Genomic DNA, 24,255 nt, shown 5'->3' with positions numbered 1-24,255 from the left:
GGAAACTCACTCCCATCCTGGCAATCGCAGCCAGGCCCCTGACCCCTAGTCTGCTGGAGGGGCAGGTCCCCAGTGGGGCTGCTGAGGGCACCACGGTGCTGGCTAATGGCTGAGGGGGCGAGTGTGGCTGCACCTGCTCCCAAGGGGTTTTAGTAACTATCCACACAGGCGTGACATGGGCTGGTGGGCTTGGGTCCCAGGCATCCTCCCAGAGCCCACCAGCCTGCCCTTCTTTGGCTCCCTGAGGCTTTTGGGGGTCGCCCTCAAGTTTACTGATGGAATGCCAGTCCTGGCAGCCCCACCCCTTTTGGGAACCCCCTGTGTCTGCCTGACACCTCCCCTGCTGTCCTGTCCTGTGTCCCTCTAGGCCTGTGTGGCTACCATGTTTCAGTGTGTGCACTTCTGGGGCTGGAAGGCCCTGGAGAGCTCCTCGGACCAAAGTGATGCTACTGCCCCCAAGGACATGACCAGTTTCCAGATAACCCTGTGCTCTGTCTTGGTGAGGAAGCTGAGGGGGATGGCCCCATGGGAGGTGGCCCCCGGGGGCTTGGGGCTTCATCCTGTGACCTTGCGCTCACCTTCTGGACGTGAGGTGTTGAGACCAGCTCTGTCCAGCAGAAAGAGAATGCAAACCACGTACCCATTTTTAAGATTTCTGTTGAAAAATGTGAAAAGAGGTGAAACCAAATTTAATAGTAGATTTTATTTAACCCAGTAGATCCAAATCATCATCATTTCAATATGCAATCAATATAAAATTATAAATGTCATAGTTTACCTTTTTGGGGTAGTGTCTTCAATATATAGGAGGCACTTTACACTTAATTCAGACTAGCCACATTTCAGGTGCTCAAGGACCGTGTGTGGTCAGTGGCTACCATATTGGACAGTGCAGGTTGTGGGCAAATGTAATCTCTCTGGGTCAGAGAAGAATAACTGAAGACTGAAGGTCCTTAAGTTGCTCAGCTACTAATGTGCTTTCTGTGTGACTTTGATATGTGCACTTGCCCTCTCTGGGCAGACGCTTCAGCCTCAGACAGATGGGACTTCTCTTTGTGAGCAGCTGGTCTCCAGGATCTCATCCTCCACGGCTCTGGGTGCCACTTGTTTTTTGCAGACTCAGAAAAAGCCTGCTGTTCTCTACAGCTTCTTGCTAGAAATAATGACCTATGTTAAAAGTAACTTGTCAAGGATCAGACTCGCTGCATGTAACCTGGCAGGTGAGCAGGCAAGTGTTTCCTGATGCAGGAGGGAACTTGAAGGCCATCAGGTCAGACCCAGACCTGGAGCAGGGGGACAGGTGTTGGGACCTGGGTTCAGGTGGAAGTCCCTGTCTGTGTGTCCCAAGGAGCTTCCTACATGCCCTATTCTCAACTAAGCATCCTCAGCTAAACCCTCAACAGGGACCCTCATAAGGTGAAACCACATCTCTCACTGACTCAATATCCATGTGATGAATATTTCCTGGCTATCATTTCAGGAATCATTATGAAGCAGATGTCTGCACGTTACCTGAAAAAGCTGGACTTTCCTACATTACGGAATTGTAAGTAATGGAGACTCAAGTATGAGTCAAAAATGAGTCCACTAAGCTCATTTGGGAGCTTAGGGAAACCGCCTGAAGGGAGAGGCAGCTGAACCTGGTTGTCTTTGGGGGTAGGGGTGTAGCCAGGGCACAGAGGGGTGGATGAACGGAACGTGCAGTGGGCTTTCCAGCAAGACAGCTCTGATGGCTCCCTGTGCTTTCTGCCCCCTCCCTGCCACACACATTGATGAAATAACTCGCCCTGATTCCTTTGGCTGATCCACACAGCAGTTGGGTCCTGTGGGTGGTCTTTCTGTCCCTGTTGAAGTAACGGAAGCCCCCAGAGATGGGAGATGTGTGTGGAGACATGGCTGCACCTGCCACCAAGTCCACAGCCCCTGTGAGCCCCTCGCCCCGCAGTCAGCTCCCCAGGCAGGGCTTTCATCAGCACACACTGCCCAGGGCAGGCGGAGGGTGCCGGCCTGGCCTCGAGGGTCCCCATCCTCTCCTGATTAAGCTCGCTCTCAGCTCTCCAGGAGCTACAGCTGGACTCGGATCTTGGGGTCCGGAAGGCATCCCTGGAGACTCTCAAAATCTTGGATACCTGTAGTCATCACTGGCTTTTGGTTTCACCCTAAGGAATTTCCTAGGTGGTCTGAATACAGAATGTACCTGCCTCTCCCCAGCGTGCCAACCCCACCACAGCGATTTAGCTTGTAAGAAAAGCATTGTTCTTAAATAATCAGTGTCCCTTTCTTTCCTCCCATTGAAATAAACCTCCCTTGCCATTTGGAAAGCAGATTCCTGACTGTAAGGTGATGTCGCCCCAGAGCCAGGACAGTGGAGCAAAGGGGAACTTCATTCCCGCTTCCCCCGAGTGTGTGCACGTCCGGCAGCTCCTCTCAGCCCAGAGGATCTGGAGCCCCCTTTGTGTCTTCACTGCATTTCACTTCCACAGTTCCAGCCATGAGGATGGTGTGTCCATTGCCAGGCACTGTGCTGGGGTAACCAGAGGAGCCCAGCTGCTGTCTGGATTCTGCTTCCAGGGACCCCGCTCTTAAAGGGACAGGAGGCATCTACCAGGGACCATGATACGCATCAGGGTGAGGGAGGGTGGCCGCCAGTGGGGGCAGTGGTGGTGCCGGTGCAGCGCACAGGGAGTGTTCACAGCCAGGAGATAATCCGGGGGGTTTCAGAGAGGAAGTGACACCACACTGTCTACCCTCACCCTTTCCACATCAGGGCCTGTTGGACCAGGATGGGGAGGGACCCAGCAAGGCCTGGAGCAGGGCCCAACAGAGGGTCAAAAAGGAGGAATTATCTCCAAGCCCAAGAAACAAGCAGGGGGAGTCAGGGGGAGAGCAGGGAAACTCTTCCGACACTCAGGCCATCTGCAGAACAGCCTCTGGTTGTCCCCAGAGCAGGTGAAGGTGGGATTTCCAAACCATTCTCACTGCAACTGCCCAAGGCAGTCACCACCCTGGGCACCATGGGCGGGAGTGCTGCTGAGCAGTCCCGGAAATCAACCTGCACCAGAGGCTTCCCGGAAGCGTGCTCTCACACTGTTTGGTGGCTCCCGTGGCATAGACAGTGAAGTTATTTCCTGCCGAGCGATGAAGATCGTTGCTGCCGGAAGACTTGAGTCCCACTGACACAGTTGAAAGGGATGTGCCCTTCGGTACAGGTCCTGGGGGAAGCCATACAATTGTAAAATCAGGTCTCTGATCAATTCCCTTAATGCCCCTGTGAAACATTTCCAGATGGTATACAGACCCAAACTCAGAAAGCAAAAATTTAAGACAACATAGTATTGTCTTAAACCTACCCTAGGTTTTCCTTTAAAAGTAATAGAAGCCAGCAAAAATAAAGCATCAACTTTTCTATGTTAAAATATATCTTCTGTACGATAAAGTATCATAAAGTTAAATAAGTCGCAGATGGAAGAAGTTACTTGCAATTTATATAAAACTAGATTGATTCATATAATTGGAGTGGCATACAGAATATGCCCAAATCAGTAATACAGCAAATTAAAAAGCAGTGTCATGAGAGAGTGCTTGAAAAGCCAGTCCCCCCAGGAAGGCATGCAAACTGCAATGCTGTGCATTTCACACCCACAAGAGTGGCGCTGACTAGTGGCAACAGTGTGGGGAAATGGGACCTTTTATTATTGCTGGATGGAGAGCAAATGGGATTAGGCATTTGGGAGAGGACTTCGGCCATAATTATGGAAGTTGAAGACATGACCAAGTCACCTCTGGGTGGGGCTGCCGGTAGATCTGCACATGTGCACAAGGATGGTGGCTGAAGAGTATTCTTAGCAGCAAACACCCAGTGGGACAGTGGGACACACCAGCTACCTAAGGAACTCTACAATGTAGACCCACGTTCATCAATCAGCTCCTGTCAAATGCAAACACCTCTTGGTGAGGCAAAGTTGCACAGTGCCTACAGCCCCGAGGTATTTATGTGAAAGTTAAAAACACATACCATTCTGTATAGTTAATGGGGTCCTTTATTGGCAGATCCTATAAATTGGCTGAGAGGATCTAGCCAACTTCCTCTAGGCCCTTCTGCCACACCTTCCTCCACTAGACGATAGAGCATCACAAACTCAGTTTTCCAGCCTCTGGCAGCTAGGCCTGGACAGTGAGACTTCGCACGACTGCTAGGTATGCAGGGCGGGGGAGGGAGGCCAGGCACAAGCAGTTTTGGGCAAGGATGATAGTTTTCCTGACGAAGGAAAAACGGGGGCTGTGCTCTTAGGAAGCCGCAGGCATGCGGGAAAGGTCTAGAATTGCAGGGCCACACCCATCCGATCCGAGCCTGAGCCAGCAGTCTCCTGCCAGCCTGTACGGAGGGAAAATGAACCTCCTGAAAGGTGTAAGGCTCTTGGCCAGGCTCTCAGCTCCAGGCAGTGCAGGCCCTGCCAGTTCACAGGGCTCTGGGCTGAACGTGTCCCCCAGATTCACAAGTGGAAGCCCTAACCCCCAGTGTGATGGTAGCTGAGACAGGGCCTTTGGGAGGTAATTGGGTTTGGATGAGGTCACGAGGGTGGGGCCCCCATGACAGGATCAGTGCCCTCCTAAGAGACACTAGAGCTCCTCCTCTCTCCACATGACATGGCAAGAAGGTGGCTGTCTGTGGGCCAGGAAGTGGGTCCTCCCAGAGCCCGACCGTGCTGGCTCCCTGATCTGTCTTCCAGCCTCCAGAAACAAACTTCTGTTGTTTAAGTACCCAGTCTTTGATATTTTGTTACAGCAGCCAGAGCTGAGTAAAACATGCAGGTAATGTCCTAGTGAAACAAGGTGTGGGTGGAAAGGGTACATCAATACAGGGAGAATGGTCACCTAGGGATGGAGGGTGGGAAGGAAAGGTGTGCAACTCAATCTCATCTCTAAACTTTTACTTAAAAAATCCATTACACACAGCAATATATTAACCATTTACTCAGGATGTTGGTACATGGGTTTTGTCGCTGTGTTCTGAGTACTTGAAATATTTTATTTAAAAAAGTCACTGTCCAAGGCCAAGTTATAAGGGGGGAATTTATACTTGGAGATCATTGAAATTCCACCAGAGAGATGCTAGAACCAGTGAATTGCCAGAGCTCCCTACGTTCCCAGTGTCTACCTTGGACCATTCCAGTACAAGCCAATAAGCCCTCTGTACCTTATGGTGACCTACATGAGAAACTGTCTCTACAACTGAAAAAAACAAAAACAAGAATTAAAAAATTTAAATGTTATGTGTATCAAAAATATAGACAAAATTAAAGGGCATAGAAATTAAAACCAAAAAAAAAAAGTCACTGTGATATCCTATTATAAACAGCTCCAATAAAAATCATGAGGTGTGCTCTCGCCACGTCGCCAGTGTCTGTGCCGCCCGCTCCTCCTCGCCTCTCCTGTCCCGGCCGCAGCCCGGGGGACCGGAGCGAGCAGCGGGCACCATGTTCCGACGCAAGCTGACGGCCCTCGACTACCACAGCCCTGCCGGCTTCAACTGCAAAGATGAAACAGAATTTAGAAACTTTATTGTTTGGCTCGAAGACCAGAAAATCAGACACTACAAGATTGAAGACAGAGGTAATTTAAGAAACATCCAAAGCAGTGACTGGCCCAAGTTCTTTGAAAAGTATCTCAGAGATGTTAACTGTCCTTTCAAGATTCAAGATCGACCAGAAGCAATCGACTGGCTTCTTGGTTTAGCTGTTAGACTTGAATATGGAGATAATGCTGAAAAATACAAGGACTTGGTACCTGATAATATAAAAAACGCTGACAATGCAGCTAAAAATGCAGAGCCTTGGTTTAGCTGTTAGACTTGAATATGGAGATAATGCTGAAAAATACAAGGACTTGGTACCTGATAATATAAAAAACGCTGACAATGCAGCTAAAAATGCAGAGCCTTGATCAGTTTGGATGTAAATAATCCTGATTTTAAGGCTGGTGTAATGGCTTTGGCTAACCTTCTTCAGATTCAGCGTCATGACGATTACCTGGTAATGCTTAAGGCAATTCGCATTTTGGCCCAGGAGCGCCTGACACAGGATGTAGTTGCTAAAGCAAATCAAACAAAAGAGGGCTTGCCTGTTGCTTTAGACAAGCATATTCTTGGTTTTGACACTGGAGGTAAATGCAGTTCTTAATGAAGCTGCTCAAATTCTGCAACTGCTGCATATAGAGGAGCTCAGAGAGCTACAGACAAAGATTAATCAAGCCATAGTAGCTGTTCAGGCGATTATTGCCGATCCAAAGACAGACCACAGAATGGGGAAAGTTGGAAGATGAACATTTTAGGATTTCAGCTTTTCACCTACCTAGTACAGTTGGGAACCATGTACGCTTTGGCATGTATTTGGAAACGTCATGTCTTCAAGGGAAGAATTCCAGAAAATTGACTATGTTCTAGAGATATTTACCATCACTGCATTTTCTTTAATAAAGTTGGGAAGGTAAAAAAAAAAAATCATGAGGTGTCATGGGTGCTGAGTGGCTACAAGTATGTTTTGGGACCATCACAGGACTGTTTATGTTTTCATCTAAAAATACTAAAATGTTAGGAATTATTTTATGGGTAAGTTGTACGATGGTTCGATTTGCTACCTCCTATTATGGAAGATACCAAGTCCCATGGGTCTGAATTTAAAAGACTAAGCAGCTGTATTTTCCTTCCAGGATTACTGTATCCAGGGCTTAAACTTAGGTTTCATAGCAAACGATTTCTCTAAGGAAATAGGAAATGTAAGGGAGGATTCTCTGGTCACGTCTAAATGTAACAAAGAAAACATGAGAAAAATCGGCCTATAAAGAATAACATTAAAAATTTTAATTGGTCAACTTTATTCACATAATTTCCAAGAACCCAGAGAGTCATCTCAACGGAACCAATTTCATAGAAATTTGCTTTGAAGGGCAGATAAGCAAAGCAAGTTGTCACATATTCTTGAGAATTTAAAAAAATACATAAAAATCAGAGAGGAAAGAGGGAATACTTCAGAATAACTTGGCAATAGATTTTCAGCTTTGAGGTTTTCTAACACGAAATCACTTTTCTCTTCCATCCTGAAAGATGTGTTGTTCTTTCCTCTAAAAAAAAAAAAAAAAGATTTCAGTATAATTCCACTACAATTCCCATTGCCTGCCCCCAAAAGCTTAACTGTTGTATTCAACTCCATTGAATATATATAAATATTTGAGTCATTATAGAGAATGCTATGATGCTTAATAAATACCCTACGGAACGTAAAGAAAAAAAAAGTAACAGTAACCCCTCAGGCAGGCAGTGCAAACTGGTGGTTAAGGCCACGGGCTTTCAAATCCTGGCCCAGCCATGCACTGCCTGTGTGGATTCAGTAGTTAAGACTACATTTCCTTATAAGAAGAGCTGGCACTGCCTATTGGACAGAACCTATCTAATCAAAGTGTTCGCATGGGGATTAAGGAAGGAAGGTGTGAAAAAGGGTTAACACGGCCTGGAGCAGAGGGCACTCAGAGGTTAGCCCTTAAAATTCCTTGCGTTCACAGCTCATGAGGATTCGGTCCCTTTCCTCAAGAAATTTATAATGTTAAGTAGAGAAAGAAAAGAAAATACAGAAAAATGGTTAAGTATGTTTATATTGTAGTTCCAGAAGGAGCCGGCCAAACCAAACTCAGTCAGATCCCATCAGCCAGTGGACAAGTGACATGGACTCGGGATACATCGTTCAATTCCCTGCGTGCAACATGCTGAAATTCATGCTGGGAAAGCTGGCATCCAACGTGAGAAAATTTAACCACTCAGGGCGGCTTGCCTCTGGAGAAGATACAATGGTGCATGCAGGGTAAAGCTTCAGCTTAAGGCACCTGAACAAGCTAAACCGTGGCCAAGGTTGGGGAACAGATGGGCTTCAGTGGGGAGGACAGGAGACCGTGGGCCAAGCAGCAGCGTGTGGTCCGGCCCCTCACGTGTGTGGGATGCTGCTGGGGGTTCTCCAAGGGCTGACTCCTGCTCTGTCCCCAGGAGGGATCCAGAAGGGGTCAGAATCGTCAATTCTAGATCAGTTTTGCCTGCAACAGCTACGTTCTGAGTGTGAGGTGAAGAGGCTGGAAGTGACAGTTTGACAAGGATGGGATAGAGTGTCTTAAGGGAAGCTTTTTAGAAACATCCCCTAAATGCACTCCAATAGAAAATGTGTAAAAATGCTGATTTTAGAGGAAGGAAAAGAATTTGGGAGAAAGTTCGGAAAATTAACACCCAAGAATCCTGTTGCAAAACACCCACATTCGACAAACAGAAACATACCTTCTTCTCTTCCCAGGTGGGCTGTAAAGAGCCAGCCTCTTCCCCAGGCCTCGGGATGGCTCTGCCCACAGGTGAGAAATCCCAGGGTCCAGCCCACCGTCTGTACACCTGAGGGTCTGATAATCGGCGTCGTTTTGTGGGGACTTGATGGCCCCAGCTGGCATCAAGAGCAAAACCTGTAGATGGAGGGGCCCCAATTGTGTTTGAGCCGAGAGGACTTTTAATGCTCTGCTGGGGTGATGATGACAAGTTTGGGGGGCCCTGGGAACCAGAGTCTGGATGGAATTTTCCTAAGAAGTCTTCCTTTTGATACCGAACTCCCACACTTGCTTTATCTGGAGATGCTCTGGTACATGAAGGCACATGCGTCTGCTGAAGCGATTTTTGGCAATACTTTTGATGAAGCTTGTCAAATTTTTCTTTAATGTCATTGTAACGATCCCTGGCATAGCCTGGAGGTTGTACCCTGGGTACTGAAATGGCTTTGTTGAGCGATACTGACTTCCTAAATCCTCCCAGATCATTTCCTTGACAAGCAAGGTCAGAGGTCTGCTCCGAGCGGCCTGGGCTGCATGTGCAGTTGGTCTTTGAAAGTGAAGGGAAGGAATCACTCTTTGGTGGGCAGCTACCCTCTCTGATAGATCTTTTGCCCAGGCTTTCAAAAGCCTCACTCAACCTCTTAGCTTTTGCTCTGCGGAGAGGGCTAGTCGGCCTGTGGGCTTCTACGCCCTGAGGGCTACCAGGGCTTGCTGGACCACCTCTGTACACATCCACAGCCGAGGAGCTGGGAAGGTAAGTCAGGCAGGGCTGCTTCCTAAGATTCGAGCAATATTCCTGATGAAGCTTGTCAAATCTGATTTCGATCTCCCTATAACGATTCCCTCCCTCGACCGGCGGTACTCTGGGTCTAGAACCTATTTTTACAGGAGAAATCAACCACTTTAATGTCATGAATCTATTTTCCTGATCAAGATGATACACTGCATTGGAGTCTAAGTAAGTCAATGAAGAATGATGCTTCTGAGGCGTTCTCGGAAACTCCTTCCAATGTGAAGCGAATGCGTGGATCTGGGCTTTGTTTACTTCAAGAAAAGCCCTCCCCAATTTTAAACCCATCTTATGGCCAGAAACATCGAGTATGTTCTCGCGATCTCTTAACACTGCCACGTCCTTCGCAGGTTCGGAGCTAGGTGGACGTCTCTCCTGGGGGCTCCTCCTAGAGCGCCCGCCTCCTCTGCAGCTCGTTCTGTTCATTCTGCTCTTACACCTGTGCCTCCGCTTGGAGCTCCAGTTCTGGCGGATGAACGTCTTGGTGGAGATGACGCAGGAGGGCCTCACACCCAGCAGGCAGCTCATGGAGTGCAGCATGCCCGCGTACAGATCGCTGAGTGTCGCGTTGCAGATGTCCTCAGCCTCAGAGCATCGGCTGCTTGAGAAGCTGCAGCCACCGGTCCCTCCCTGTAAGGAGATGCCATCACCCCTCGGCACCAGGGCCAGGCCTGCTGAGCAAGAGCGTGAAGCATCACCCTCTCTGGGCAATGAAGTTGGCTGAAATGGGCCACCGGGGCTCTCTTCAGAGATGTCACCGTAGTATCCTGGAGAAACACACACACAAGGCAAAGGCATGTTAACCATTTAAAACCGACCACACGCAGAGATCAGGGAACTGAAGGCTGGATGGGGACCAGCATGGGTTGTTTTTTTTTTAATTATTATTTTTAATTGAGATATAACTGACATATAACATTATGTTAGTTTTAGGAGTATAACATAACATTGTGATTTCTTTTTAAGCAATACGAAAAACAAAAGCAAAAGAAAAATTCACAAATATTTGGGAATAGACTCTTCTCAGAGATTTCTTTCTAGCTACCAAAACAATTTACTCTCCACTGACCTTCCTAAAAGGAGTCTTCCTTCCCTGTGTGATGGTTTGGAAATTGGTTGCCTTGTCAAAGATTAATTAGAAACCAGAAAATAATGACCCTGTTTGCCTACAGGGCTGGGTAGGGAAGGGAGAAGACTCCTGAACACACCTCTTTACACAGCTTTGACTTTTGCATCATGTTAAATGTTTTACATATTAGAAAAATAAAATTAAACCAACAAAGATGGGGATAACTCTAAAACTGAATACAGACAGGGAAAATGACCCTGATTGTATGTCAGACTGACAACAACCAAAAGAGAAAATAGAATCCAAATAACTCTGAACGTGCTCCCTCAGTGGGATATTATCTGAGGATAATATAATGAGGATAATATAATGCTGCTTGGAGATCTGGAACCTTCTTCAGCACATTGTTGAGCAGAGTGGTACCAGGTGCTGTGATCCTGAGGCTACTTTGTGCTGCACGACTGGCCAAATGAGCCTCGTTGTTAAGGAGGAGTCAGCGGGGGCTGGGGGAAAACTCTGGAATCAGGGTGGGGGATGAAGAGCTCCAAACCCCACGGGGACAGGTCGGAGGACGCAGCAGCCAGCACGGAAGGGGCTCCTCCAGGCTTAACGGGTGATGAAAACTGACAACTGATTCTTATGTGAATTAAAAAAAAAAAAAAAGTCCATGAGTTCTTACTGATTCTGGAAGAGTTAAATAAAGAAAAAGCACGTTGGGGAGGATAAAGGAAGGGAAAAAAAAGAAATGGAAGGGAGACAGCTCAGCCTCCTTTATAAAAGAATGCCAACGAATGCAGGCAGGGGGAATGGCAGGACCAGAAAAGGCCTGTGTTCTGCCCCAGCTCAGGCAACAGTCATGGCGAGATGCTAAAAACCATGGGGGGCGTGGGTTCTGGGGAAAAGGCTACCAGGCAACCTCAAGGGGTCATCCACAGATGACTCCAAGGATAAAAGGCACTTCTGCAGTGAGAAATCTGGTGGGGCCTGCCTTAACTGTGCGACCAGACTCAAGTCACCAACAATGGGACAGGCTGACAGGACGTCCTGAGAGGACAAAAACGTCACCTGTGTAGTATTTTTGCCAATAATGTTTAACATAAACTTAACCACATATAAGTCCAAATTGAAGGATATTCTGCAAATCTACTGGAGGCCAGGACTATTCAAGAAAGTCATTGATGGCAAAGATGATGATGGTGACAACAGCAAGGCCGAGGGGCCCTTCTGGACTGAAGGAGACAGTCAGCACGACAGGTGGTGCCCCAGTGGGTCCTGAGCTGGTTAAACAAACAAAAAAGGCTACAAAGGACAACGATGGCATGACTGGGTAAAAATGTATTGTGTCACTGTGACATTTCAACGTGTGCCAAGTTAAATGTGGTTCTGAGGGGACTCAGCCTGTTCTTCGGAGACACTGAAGCATTTAGGGATGGTATATACATGAATGCAAATACATATACACACGTGTACATGCGTGTATGTCGGGAGTGATAAAGCAAACGTGACAAAATGTGAATTGCAAATGTAGGTAAAGGATGTTTATTGTATGAGTCCTACATTTCTGGAGATTCAAAAATTTTCAAAATGCTAAGTTGGGATAAAGAGCTAATTAGCAATTAGCATGCGAGTCCCAGAAGGAAAGAGCCCTTTGTTTCTTAACACGTAATAGTTTACCTATGACGTGCACGTGTCTCTCACAGTTCATGGTGATGAAACACGCCCAGCTCAGGGCGCCGTGGCTCTACCACAAGTGAATGGTCCGTGCAAAGTTTCTATGTCACACTTACCTCGGGCAGGCCTGGCGGGCGAGGCCAATGAAGGGACCAGGGTCACACGGGTGTCCTTTCCCTCTCCGTAACCGGCACACTGAAATCAAAGCAGATGACTTTAACAAAGGAGTTATCAGGTGTCGGCTCGGGCTTCCTGCTCCAACTGCTCTCCCAACCACAGACGGCGCATCCATTTGCGGCTGCAGTGGTGACACGCGCGACCATGATGACAGACAGCGGCCGGCTGGGCCTCCAGCAGTGGTGGGAAGAGCTGTCTTAGCAAGATCCAGGAGCTCTGCCCCCATGGCCTCCAGGTACCGCCCCCTGCCCCCCAAGGGCCACCACTGCCCCACGTCTGCCAGAATCTCTCTCGGGAGGTCTGGCGGCTTTTCCTCCTCCACTGTTATCCTCTGACAGCAAGGACAGCCAGTCCAGGCAGATGGAGGGAAGGAGAACCCGTCGCTGGGACAACGGAGCTGGTCCCGGCCCTGGCCTCCTTCCCTGACCGGCAGGGCGACCAAAAGGCCACGCTTGCTGCTTCCAGACAAAGGAAAAAGGCATTTCCCATATATCCGCTCGTTCAGATACAGGCTTCTCACTGTCAGCAGCAGCATAAGAAAATATCCACGCTCCTGTTAAGCTGGCTGCCTCTGAGATGAATTATTTATTCCAGAACACATACTGCCTAGTTATTTGGTATTAAAATGTCCTTTGGGGGCTTCCCTGGTGGCGCAGTGGTTGAGAGTCTTCCTGCCAATGCAGAGGACATGGGTTGGGTTCGAGCCCTGGTCTGGGAGGATCCAACATGCTACGGGGCAACTGCGCCCGTGAGCCACAACTACTGAGCCTGTGCGTCTGGAGCCTGTGCACCGCAACAAGAGAGGCCGCGATAGTGAGAGGCCCGCGCACCGCGATGGAGAGTGGCCCCCGCTCGCCACAACTAGAGAAAGCCCTCGCACAGAAACGAAGACCCAACACAGACAAAAAATAAATTAATTAATAAATTTTTTAAAAAAGTCCTTTGTTTTAGGAGATGAGACTGACAGAACTTGGAAAACTAAAGAGTTGGCATCCTTGCGTGAAACTCCACCTTTAGCCTTTTGCTCTCCTTCAGGCAAAGCTCCAGGAAACTGGCTGCCGTGGAAGGTGGAGGGCACCAGGCCTAGGAGAGGGGCTGATGAGCTGCTCACCTCCCACGGGGTCCACCGCAGCCCCCGATCTTGCCAACATCACGGCTGAAGCAGGCAGAACAGGCGCCCTGCGGCCCGTGGCAGCCCCGGTCACGGCAGGGAAGGAGGGAGGTGGCCGCTACAGCTTCCCTAATTCTGCAGCTTAAAAGCCCTCTACCTGAGGGTGGGGGCCCTACTAGATCCTGTGAGCTGCCCAGAGCACAGCGGGTAGCCGATCCCGCTGCCCGAGGGTCCCAGAGTGTTTACTCAGGAAGAGCAGGAACTGGGGAGCCTGTGAGCGAAACGGTTTGCAAACAGCCATTGAAATGCTCTTTGCAGGCTCTGTAGCGAGTGAACAAGATGAGATGACACCTCAGTGTGTCTCTAGTTCATGGTTTACTTATATGAAGACACACCCTAGGAAACATTACCTCCAAAGACCCTTCATCCTGCAGCAGGATATCCACTTGTGTCAAGTACTTCCTCCTTAGCTCATTTTTCAATGGGCTCCAGGGCACTGCAGGCTGACACCAAAGAGAAGTCAGTATTCGTAAGAGCTGCTGGGTACGGCCGAGCTCTGGGATCCTGGGACACACTGGCAAGCTGGTTACTGTACATGTCTTTAAATGAAGTTCCTCAAAGTCACTTCTTCACCTCCTGCTGTTAGCAGCACAAAGTGGTCCAGCCCCCTCTGAAAATCTACCTGACCCTGGAATCCGACTTTAGGGAACTGACCCAATGGTAACAATCCAAAAGAAAATAGAAAGACAAAACATACCAGTTTGGAGAAGTTTATGACAATATTACTAGAACAAGAGAAAAAAAGAAACAATATTCCACGAGTTTAGGACACAACTACTGGAATTGACCCCAGTTGGTATGTTTATAAGAAAAGAAGTTCAGTGTCCGACTCAGGGGGCAGGAACCCTTGCCTCTCCTATCCCTCACCTGCCATACATTGGAAATAGGGGGCCTCAGCCTCCACTGTGCACCCCGGTGGGGCTTAGTCAGGGCCCGGGGCTGCAGGCTGGGGGGTCACAGGAACACACCGGGGAATGGCCGACACCTCGGCCCTTTACCGTCAGGGCCGCCTGCTCCCCTTCACTGCCACCCCAACACAATACCTCACAATGCACCCCTTTCCTCCCCCAGGGCCACTACCTAATTCTAGGTAGACACTACAAGTCACACACGGGTGTGTGGGCAAACCTCTGCACAAAAGTAGTGCTTTTAGAGGAAAACCACATGCCGGCTATTCTGGCATCTGACCCAGGGGTCAGGTCAGAGGCTCAGGTGGATTCTGTCCTGTGTGTTCCTGTCCATCCCGAGGGCTGACCTGGAAACGCTCCCCAGAGCACCTCCCTTATGACACCGTCTCTATGGGGAAAGGCCGACTCAGAACCCAACTTTCTACACTGTAAGGTTGGTCAAGGCCCAGGGCACACCGGGATTGTTCTATTTGCAGAGGGAACATCACCCAACATTTACGTAAGTTCAGCAAATCAGTCTTGAACTGGGACAGTACGTGCTGAACGGAGAAGGGGTGACTTGCTGCCTTAGGGGATCTGAACGTGGGGACAGAGACCTGAGGGGTGATGTCAGCAAAGAGCGAGCCTCAGAAGGGGACTTACAGGAAGATGCAGGTCGTGAGAATGTGTACTTGTCCCCAAGCCTCAACTCTGTCCCTCATTACAAAAGACAGGCCTTACCATCAAGTTACCAGCAACCACATCTTCCTGGAATAAAGTTGTCTCAGTGTCACTGCTTACTGAATCTGAAAGCAAAGGAAATTTCCATCAGAATTTTTAAAGAAAGCTTGCATTTTTCTCTCGAGGATAGTTTTTGCATTGCTTGAGTACACCTTACACTGAAAACTCCTATTGCTTCAAGTGGCCCCCTTTAATAGGGACGTGGCCATCTGTCGCCATGCAGAGAAACCATCAGAACAGGAACATGCCCAGAGTCGGGGAGACGTGGGCAAGCAACTTTTGTATCACCTCTGGCTCTTTCCATGGCCTCTGATCCTGGAAGCTGAGTCCCTCTAGGCCAGCACTGTCCAATAGAACCTTCTGTGATGGCGGAAGGTCCCCCAGCTGCTGTCCAGGATGTCAGCCACTAGCCACACATGGCTGTTGAACACGTGGAATGTGGGTAGGGAGGCTAGGGAACTGAATTTGAAACTTCACTTAATTTTCAATGAATTTGAAGAGTCACAGGTGACTGGTGGTTACCACACTGGACAGTTCAGCTCAAGAAGAACTATTTTTACTGATTTCAAGCAGTGCAGGAAATTCACGGACCCAAGGCTTTATGGAGTTAAAATTTGGATTGATACTGGTAAACAAATAACACCCATGAGTAAACATCTCCATCAAGCTCTTTCTAGTTCTGATCTGAAAGACCACCGGTTTCCCCTTTAGGACTCAACCCATATTTCTGACTGCCCAGTGCGAGCAAGGGCCTGGGCAGGGCGGACAAAGGCTGCAGAAAGGCCAGTCCCACAGGACATGGGTGTTCAAGAACAATTACAAAGTCTGTAATTACTCAGCTGTTTAGCTGCCACAAGGGGAAGAGCCAGGTGTGGAGAACACAGGTAAAAGTGGGAGTCTGCTCTGATCTGGGGACCAGGGGGCAGCGAAAAGACAGTGGGCAGGTCAGGCATGGTCTGAATTCTTTTCACTCTCAGAGGAATGGGCAGCCATTGCAGTGCTTTGAACAGAGAAGCCACGTGACCAGATTCGCACGTTTAAAGGTGCCAGCGGGGTGGAGGCCAGGTGGAGACAGGAGCTGGCACCGTGGAGGCATGGGGCAGAGGGGCAAGAGAGACGGTGGTGGCAAAGGCACGGGACAGCGCTGTCTCAGACATGAGGAAGAGGGAGGGGCTGAGGCCAAGAGGAATGCTGAGTTTCTGGCTCATTCTACAGGGAAGACGGTGGTGGCCTTGTCCTGAGGACAGGTCTGCTGGGTTGGCTTTTTGAGCTGAGATAGGCAGAGTGCAGACAAAGAGTTCAAGGAGAGAGGCCGCTGGCAATAAACACACCCAGAGCGGGTCTGGGCAGGGGATTCCACTGGAGTGAGGGACAAAGATGCCCAACTCTCAGGAAAGGGCACCAGCGAAGGTGGGAGGTGGGACGATAGAGGGGCTGAGAGGAGGGAGAAAGCCCGGGGGGCTCAGGGGCACTGAGGCCACGGCCAGACTTTCCAGAAGCTTTGAATGCTACTGAGAGGACAACAGGATAACAATCAAAGAATGCCAACCGGATTCAGCCACGGGGCCGCCGGGAGCCTCACCACAGGGTGTGCTTTTGAGCCGGAGCCAGAAGCCAGAAGGGGCCCAGCTGAGGTGGGCACGGGGCCAAGAACACCAGAGGCGGTGAAATGGGCCACTGTTACAGACTGGGTTGTGAAGGGAAGGTGAACACGGGGAGGCAGCTAGAAAGGGGCCCGAGACGGGAGATATGAATTCTGTTCTGTGTGTTCAAGGTGAGAGCTGATGGGATGTACCCAGGGTAGAGGGAGAGGCTGGGACAGAAAGAAAGAAAGATGATGGGTGGATTTCTAAGAAAACAGACTGGGCCAGGGGCTCAGCAGCACGGCTAGCCTGAGGAAGGGAAAGGAGGCCCCACGGGAACAGGAAGCAGGAGAAAGGACGCCTGCAGGGCGCGTAGGAGTTAGTGGTCCATGACACCAGCCCGCAAGGGCACATCAAAGTCTTACTGTTAATAAATTCTTGAGATTAACCTTTTTTTTTTTCTTTTTTGGCAAAAGGTCAAAACAAAACAAAATGGGTGGGTGGGGGGTGAGGGCTTTATTATTCTAGAATATTTGAGTACCGTTTATGTGTCAGGTACCACAATGTAACTGTGAGCGAGACAGCTCCTTAGAAGAGCTTAGAAAGAAGTAACAGGGCACTTTCAAATGTTTTAGTTTTTAAAGTACACCTTGGAAAAAGTCAGAGTGAGGGATCTAGACTTGAAATGTTCTGACAAAAAACCCACGTCCCTCCGGACCTCGCTTTCTAGTGCCAGGACACTCACCCTCAACTTGTGTGCAGGGCAAGGGAAGCTCGTGACCTCCAGCTGGGACTCGCGTGGGTCCATCTGTCCTGTCGTCCGTCTTCACCGGGGAGCCCTTGAAGTCGATAAGATACGCTTGATTCGGTCATAACACATTTCAAAGACACTGTCAAGTAACACACCGACGATCCTTCCTCTTCCTTTAGTGTATGAGAGAACAGGAAGTTTCCTGGGCCTTCTCTTCTAGAATATTACGGTACAAAAGGCCTCAAAACTCCTAGGAGATAGACAAGCTTTCCCTTGGAAAAAGAACACAGCTTTCTTCCTCTGACCATGCCAAGGGCTGGTGCCTCAGAAACCACTTGGATGGTAAGTGATGGAGCAGGGAAAGCGGGGAAACAGGGGCACGAGTGGACAGGCCCAGAACGCCCTGGCCTGGAGGCAAGCACAGGGCCAAGGCCAAAACAGAACAAGAACAAAACAGAACACAACTGTCACCAGATCCTCAGGTAGAATCTGGAAATTCAAGAGGCCCCTGGGGGACTTTCTGTGACTTTTTTATCTTAACAGTGAGTTTATCTCCATGTCATGAGACCTACAATTCCTTTAAAAGCCTCAGCATGTGGTGGGACCCTGGCATGGGGAGCCACTTTCAACCTGAGCTCTGGCCACGGGGCGGTCAGCTGTCCTGACCAGGACTCAGCCTGCAGGGCAGTCAGTGGGCCGCCCCCGAGGAGGCCATACTTCCCTCTCTAGAGCCTCATCTACACAACTGGCCTCTCTAACAACCATAACGAATGCCATGGATGGGCTCTCATTAGGGAGATTGGAGAATTCAAGATGCCAGATGGGCTAAAATATTTTTAGGACTACCCCAGCCTTGCAAGAACAGGAGTGAGAACGTGGTGAGGCCTGTCCCTTTCGGGGCAGCGCCCAGGCATCATCTCCTAGGTGTCTGTGAATCCTGCCTGGGGGATGTCACCACCTTTGCCTTGGGTGAGCTGGGATAGGGCAGAGTGTCCGGAGGCATCACAGAACTTGGCCTGAGAATCGTGGGGAAGCAGCCAATCGGCACCAGCATCTAACTACGGGCAGCGCTGGGGTCGGAAAGAGAACCCAGGCCATGTGATAGGACAAACCCTTGAGCCAATGCACAGTCCACGGGGCCTATTGCCTCCACAGCCCCAGGACAGGCAGCAGGTGGTGACTTGAGTGAGGCAGTGGACCTCTGAGTTGTCATCACAGACCACGCCCAGGTTTCTAATCCCAGGAAAGGGGCTTAAAATTCCGTAGATTCCAGGGAGGGCTCCTCCTAATTTTAAGTAAAAACATTAAATAAATGTCCGGATGAGAACGCTTTGCCACCAAGACCATTCAAGCACTGGCTGATCAGTGGGTACCATTATTATGTATAATTTAAAGAATGCATATCCTTTGACAGAATGGTCCCACTTCTTGGCATTTACTGAATAGGGGTGACAGCACTGGGAAGAGATAAGAATGGTTCTCTGTCTCTGTATACAATAGGGGTCTTATAAATAAAGTTTTATTGGAACACAGCTGTACCTGTCTGTTCACCTATTGTCCTTGGCTGCTTTCCCCTTACGATGCAGAGCTGAGTGGCTGCAGCAGAGACCACATGGGCAGCAAAGCCTAAAATATCTACCATCTAGACCGGCGGTCCCCAACCTTTTTGGCACCAGGAACCGGTTTCATGGAAGACAATTTTTCCATGGACCGGGCCGGAAGGGTTGGGGGGTAGGGGTGGGGGGATGGTTTGGGGATGATTCAAGTGTATTACATTTATCGTGCCCTTTATTTCTATTATTGCATTGCAATATACAATGAAATAATTGTACAACTCACCATAATGCAGAATCAGTGGGAGCCCTGAGCTTGTTTTCCTGCAACTAGATGGTCCCATCTGGGGGTGATGGGAGACAGTGACACTCGAAGTATGTTGCTTATGTCCAGTCTACTCCATAAGATGCAGCTTAATTGTCACTTGTCACTCACTGATAGGGTTTTGATATGAGTCTGCAAGCAACTGATTTATTATGGTCTCTGTGCCGTCAAACCTCTCTGCTAATGAGAATCTGGATTTGCAGCCGCTCCCCAGCGCTCGCATCACCGCCTCGGCTCCACCTCAGATCATCAGGCATTAGATTCTCATGAGGAGCGCGCAGCCTAGATCCCTCGCGTGTGCAGTTCACAGTAGGGTTCGCGCTCCTATGAGAAGCTAATGCTGCCACTGATCTGACAGAAGGCAGAGCTCAGGCGGTAATGCGAGCGATGGGGAACGGCTGTAAATACAGATGAAGCTTCACTCGTTGGCCTGCCGCCCACCCCCTGCTGTGCAGCCGGTACCGGTCCATGGCCCAGGGGTTGGGGACCCCTGATCTAGACTTTTGCAGGAAAAGAGTGCTGATCCTGACTTATAATAAAGGAAAGTGAAAATAGCTAAATGACTGTCAGTAAGAGAGGTTTTTTTAAAAAAGGAGATTGAATTATACAACAGATGACAAAGAGGAGTTTTCACAATATGTACTAAGTGGAAAAAAGAGGGTAAAAAAAAGTGTATTTAAAAGAAAAAAGGGGATAAAGAAATGTGTATTTATAAATACATACACAGGAGTCACAGTATACTAAAATATTATTATTATTAGTGACTATCTCTTATCTCTGCGTATACGAGTCAGGTTACTTTTCAGTAGTTATATGTATTTCTAACATTTCTATGACTAAATGTATTATGTGTTAAAATAACCAATCAGGAGGAAACTTGATTTCAGATTTGCTGTTAATTGCTATGTAACCCTAATACTGATGTTTTCATTCTTGGGCACCGGCTACCCAACTGGCCATGAGGAAGCACCACATGGTGAGAAGTGGTGATTAAGAGGATACCAGACATCCTTACAAAAGTCACTGCCACAAGAAAACAAGACACCCTGGGCCTCACAGTAGGAAGGCCCCTCCCATGAAGGTAACAGATCACATAGCTGCTGTGTCCATGGATAAACTCGGGAAAAACACACCTGGGTTTTAAAAGGTAGTGAACGGCACAGGGCACCCTCCCCCTAATCTCTTGCTCCTTTCAGAAGAGGGAAAGATACCTTTTTCCTTCCAGGAAGGACCTGGATTTGGTCTTTCCTGTAAGGACCCGGCAAAGCAAGCTGGTAGCTGTGGCTGAAGCTGGGGATGGGGGAGGTCTATCCAGCTGGCTCCACCTTACAGGTGGGCTCCAGTTGTCAGAGCCCCTTGGTCTATGGCAGGGGAAACATAGGGGGATGCAAGGGGCATAAGCATCACAAGCTCCTACCTGCACTTGACAAGCAACAGAAGACATGCATCTCAGTAAATCCTTACATACAAGAAAATAGGGCAGTTAGGGTGAGAAAACTGTGGAAGGACACCCTGCAGTGGCCCCTGGGTGCAGTTCCAGCTCAGCTCCACCTTTATTCACATCAACCTTCCTCCACGGCAAGGCATGTTGGCAATAAAATTTGACATTGAATACCTGGATTTGTCCTGGATTTCTTTCCTTTATTAATCTTCCTCCCCAAATTCGCAATCCTTAAGAAAAGAAATAAAAATGACTACTTAAGTAATCATGAATACTGCGTTTCTGTTCAATCTGAATTCAAAGAAAACCAAAGTGACAGGCAACAGAAAGATCTAACATAACCAAGACATAACCAAGCCATATTCCTGATATTCTGTTGTCTCATCTTTGTGAGGTTGAAGGTTTTTCAAAAATGAACACTAGACAAAAATCTGTCATTAACGAAAATCTCTCCTACCTAGTAGGCAGCAAGCAGCTCATTGAATCCAGCATTAAGCCACAAATTAAATGGAAACAACGAACATATGTATGCCGAGTACTGTCCTCAAAATACATATACTAAGAGTAATCCATATACTACAGAGAGAGAGATCACTTTTCAAAGGCAACCTCTCTACCCCATGTACCATGCAAGTGCTTTCTCAGGACAATGTACACGTTACAGAGCAAGCCTTTGGCACAGGGGGTAAACACTGAGTTTTGGAGTCCTGCACTTACTAGCCAGCAGAATCTGGGCCAGATACTCAACCTCTCCCTAAACCTCCATTGGCTCCCAGGTAAATTCAAATTAATAAAGAAGGGATGGTTGGGTTGTGAGACTTGAGATGGCTGCTGATGATGGTAACAGCAGCAATAATTACACGGTGCTTACTCTTCCAGGCTCCAGTCTATCCCTTTCCAAGTACGCCTCATTTACAACTCACTGACATATAACTCGTATGGTACCCTTAGTTCCTTTCGGATAGATACTCAGCAAGTTCACTGTACAGATGGGGACAGAGGCAAAAGAAGAAGGTGAAATAACCAGCCCAGGCCACTTGCCCATGTGGTGAGGCCAGGCTGTGAACCCAGGGGAGTGACTCTCTGGGGTCCTGACCACTGAGCTGTGTGGCCTTTCCAGAACAGAGTGATGCTTGAACAGAGGCGCTTGGAGTTAAACCAAAGCTTTGCCACTTTGGCTAAGTGACACAGGCAAGTTCCTTAACTTCTCTCTGCTGTATCCTCTGCTATGAAACACTGATGATTCTAACAATGCCCACCTCTCAGGGTGCTGAGAAACCTGAGACTCTTAGAAGCACAGGCATATGCTTAGCTGTCAACATGTGAATGACTATTACTCACCTGCTGTCTTCACCATAATCAGTGTGGTTGTTAGTTCCAATCTACCCCCTATGGTTTTGCCTTAAATTGCAGGAATTCACCCTGTAAGAGTGGTCAGCTAGCATGTAATCAAAAAGGCCACTCCCTAACTAAGTGCCTCTCCAGGGGAAGCTACAGGTCTAGGGAGCTGCGCTCCCATCAGCTAGAAATTTGTTAGAACACAGACCCACCGAATCCACATCCAGCATTGCTGTCAGTGGCCCCAGGAATCTGTTTCAACAAGCTCTCCAGGAGGTCTTCCACATGCTACAGTGTTTGATGCTTCGACTACTGTTCTCATCAAACTGGAGTCTGAAATGAGTTTTCACTGGTGAAATTAGTGATGTTCAAGATATGTGAACTGACCAAAACATTCCAGACACTGCCCATCCTTGCATGAACAGGCCATGAGAACACTGTGAAGCCCGTTGACAGCACCCTTAGGAATGATTTCTACACACTCCTGAGTCCTGCATTCGGGTTAGACTTGTCACCACCTGACAGAGGCCAGAGTAACAGAAACCTACTACTGGAATACCTTAGCTTCTGCCTGAATAAATTTTTCACCCAGGGTATGGCTAGGCCAGCTGAAAAAGCAGAGCTAGGATTTCATTTAATTACGAACTGTTTTGTGTCTGTCTGTCCGGTGCACAGCAGAACCGGGTCTGAGATTCACTTTCATTAGTAGGTAATACTGAGTTGGAATGAGGCTGAATGGCAGGCACTGACCTCACCCAGTGCAAACTTTCTCCAGCTATTTACCAAAGAGAATCCATGAGATTTAAGTCAGTTTGCAGCATCAACCATTAAACAGAATGGGTCCTTCTCCTTAGATTCAGGTCAAATTCCAAAGTACTCAGAACCTCAAATCAAACAGGTCAAATAACAGTCAATACTGTTACTAGTGCCAGGCACTGTTCCAAGAGCTTCATCTTCTGTAACTGTCACAATCTCCACGCCAAGTAAATATTATTGTCATCATCTTTCCATTTTACAGGTGAAGAAACTGAGTCACAGCCTGGCTAAAGCAATGGGCCCAAGCTGACATGGCTATTAAACAGCCAGCGGGGATGCCAACCCAGGCGGGGGCATTTTTAATGAGGGTGCCTCTATGTGTCATCAGAATTCTGTCTTAATAAGTAATTCTGTTGGAAATAAGTAATTTAAGTAATCTATAGGTTCAAGGGAACTAGTGACGGTTTAGTACCTACTAGGTGAACAAGGTTTATTTTCAAGAGAACAGGGACAGCATTTCAAACTCTAGTAGGACACTATTCTAGTTACACTCTTAACCGTAAATATTCAGAAAGGGGGGCTGACTCGTACCCTGGGGCGTCTCGTAGGTCAGCGTGGACATCTGCACCACCGGGGAGTCCTCGAAGGGATGGTTGTACTGCGGGAGAGGAAGGGGCATCCCGTCAGATCGGAGGGCCGAGGGGAACCCCTGACCCGGGCTGAGAAGGCGCCAGCGCGAGGCTGCAAGTCTCGGGGGTCCCGAACCCCCGTCTCTGCCCCCCAGTCCCCAACCCTGCCTCCTCCTCCCTCCCCTACTCCTTCCTCTTCCGTCCCGCTCCCCCTCCCCTCCAGCGAGGGGAGCCGCACCTTCTCTATCAGCTGCTGCATGCGCCTCTGGAAGCGGCGGCGGCTGTCCCTGAGCTTCCGCAGCAGCTCATCGTCTCCCAGGACCTCGCCCTCCATGGCGCACGGAGAGGTAAGTGCCTACTTCGGCGGGAAGCCGAACAGGGGACCGCTCCCCGCGCCGCGGTTCAAATAGCGACTCCCGCCCTTCCGGCCCGCCCCTCCGGTTTTCCATTGGCTGTCTCGGAAAGGCAGGGCGCTGATTGGGCCTTTCAAACAGGTCGGCGCAGCTTTCTCCCAGCCAATCCGTGCCCGAGTTTCCGGCCCCGCCCTGCCCGGGGCGCGCGCACGGAACGGAAAGGGGAGGCGGGGATCCGCCGCCTAACGCTGGGAGGTTGATGGCGTGACCTTCCGTGCGCGCGTCCTGTGCTTGTTAATCAACAGGACCAAACGAGTTTGATTTCCCCTGTCGTGCACCAGAGATGTCCAGGTGACTTGCGCTGGGACTCGCCGCCGGTGGGGGGCAGCCCCTCACCTGAATGTCGCCCTGAGCCCAGCCCCGGGCCGGCTTTCTCGCCCAGGCCGCCTCTGGTCTCCGCGCAGTTACGAGAGCGGAGAGCCGAGAAAGACATCTCGGAATAACGAATACAAAAGGAGGCAGGAAAGTGAACATGCATTTAGAAAGGAGCAATACGATAAACGTCACTGAATCCAGGAAAATATAATACGGTATTTTCATTAACCTCCTGGGCACACCTTTTTCGTACATAATTTTTATTGCATACTCGGCTCCATTGATATTAATTT

At 49.0% G+C, this 24,255-nt stretch overlaps 1 protein-coding gene and 1 pseudogene across 2 annotated transcripts; one reads left to right on the top strand and one right to left on the bottom strand.

Annotated features, from left to right (window-relative positions):
• The first annotated feature begins 5,180 nt into the window (after window positions 1-5,180).
• On the top strand, window positions 5,181-6,480 carry LOC309809581 (RNA transcription, translation and transport factor protein-like; annotated as a pseudogene). Its single transcript has 2 exons — window positions 5,181-5,836; window positions 5,936-6,480. The product of its transcript is annotated as an RNA transcription, translation and transport factor protein-like (transcript).
• Window positions 6,481-6,837: 357 nt separating this feature from the next.
• Window positions 6,838-23,625, bottom strand: HJURP (Holliday junction recognition protein). The gene is made up of 9 exons (XM_082631454.1): window positions 23,473-23,625; window positions 23,197-23,263; window positions 20,686-20,741; window positions 17,187-17,280; window positions 14,859-14,923; window positions 13,581-13,673; window positions 11,999-12,077; window positions 8,315-9,909; window positions 6,838-7,119 (listed from the first exon to the last, which is right to left on the bottom strand). Exons 1-9 carry the CDS (start codon window positions 23,566-23,568, stop codon window positions 7,078-7,080), a joined length of 2,187 nt encoding a protein of 728 aa, XP_082487580.1. The 5' UTR covers window positions 23,569-23,625; the 3' UTR covers window positions 6,838-7,077.
• Window positions 23,626-24,255: the final 630 nt, after the last annotated feature.

Source organism: Mesoplodon mirus, assembly GCF_964341445.2.
Source record: "Mesoplodon mirus genome assembly, chromosome: 8".
Lineage (NCBI taxonomy): Eukaryota > Metazoa > Chordata > Mammalia > Artiodactyla > Ziphiidae > Mesoplodon > Mesoplodon mirus.
Note: the sequence above shows the minus strand (reverse complement) of the source record. Positions and strands in the feature narration are given on the sequence as shown.

Coding starts and splice junctions, on each gene's coding strand:
- HJURP (XM_082631454.1), bottom strand. CDS start 23,568: ATGGAGGGCGAGGTCCTGGGAGACGATGAGCTGCTGCGGAAGCTCAGG. Junction 20,742..23,196: donor GACCTACGAGACGCCCCAGG/GTACGAGTCAGC, acceptor TCTTTTCTTAAG/GATTGCGAATTTGGGGAGGA. Junction 14,924..17,186: donor GCCCTGCACACAAGTTGAGG/GTGAGTGTCCTG, acceptor CTTTGCTTTCAG/ATTCAGTAAGCAGTGACACT.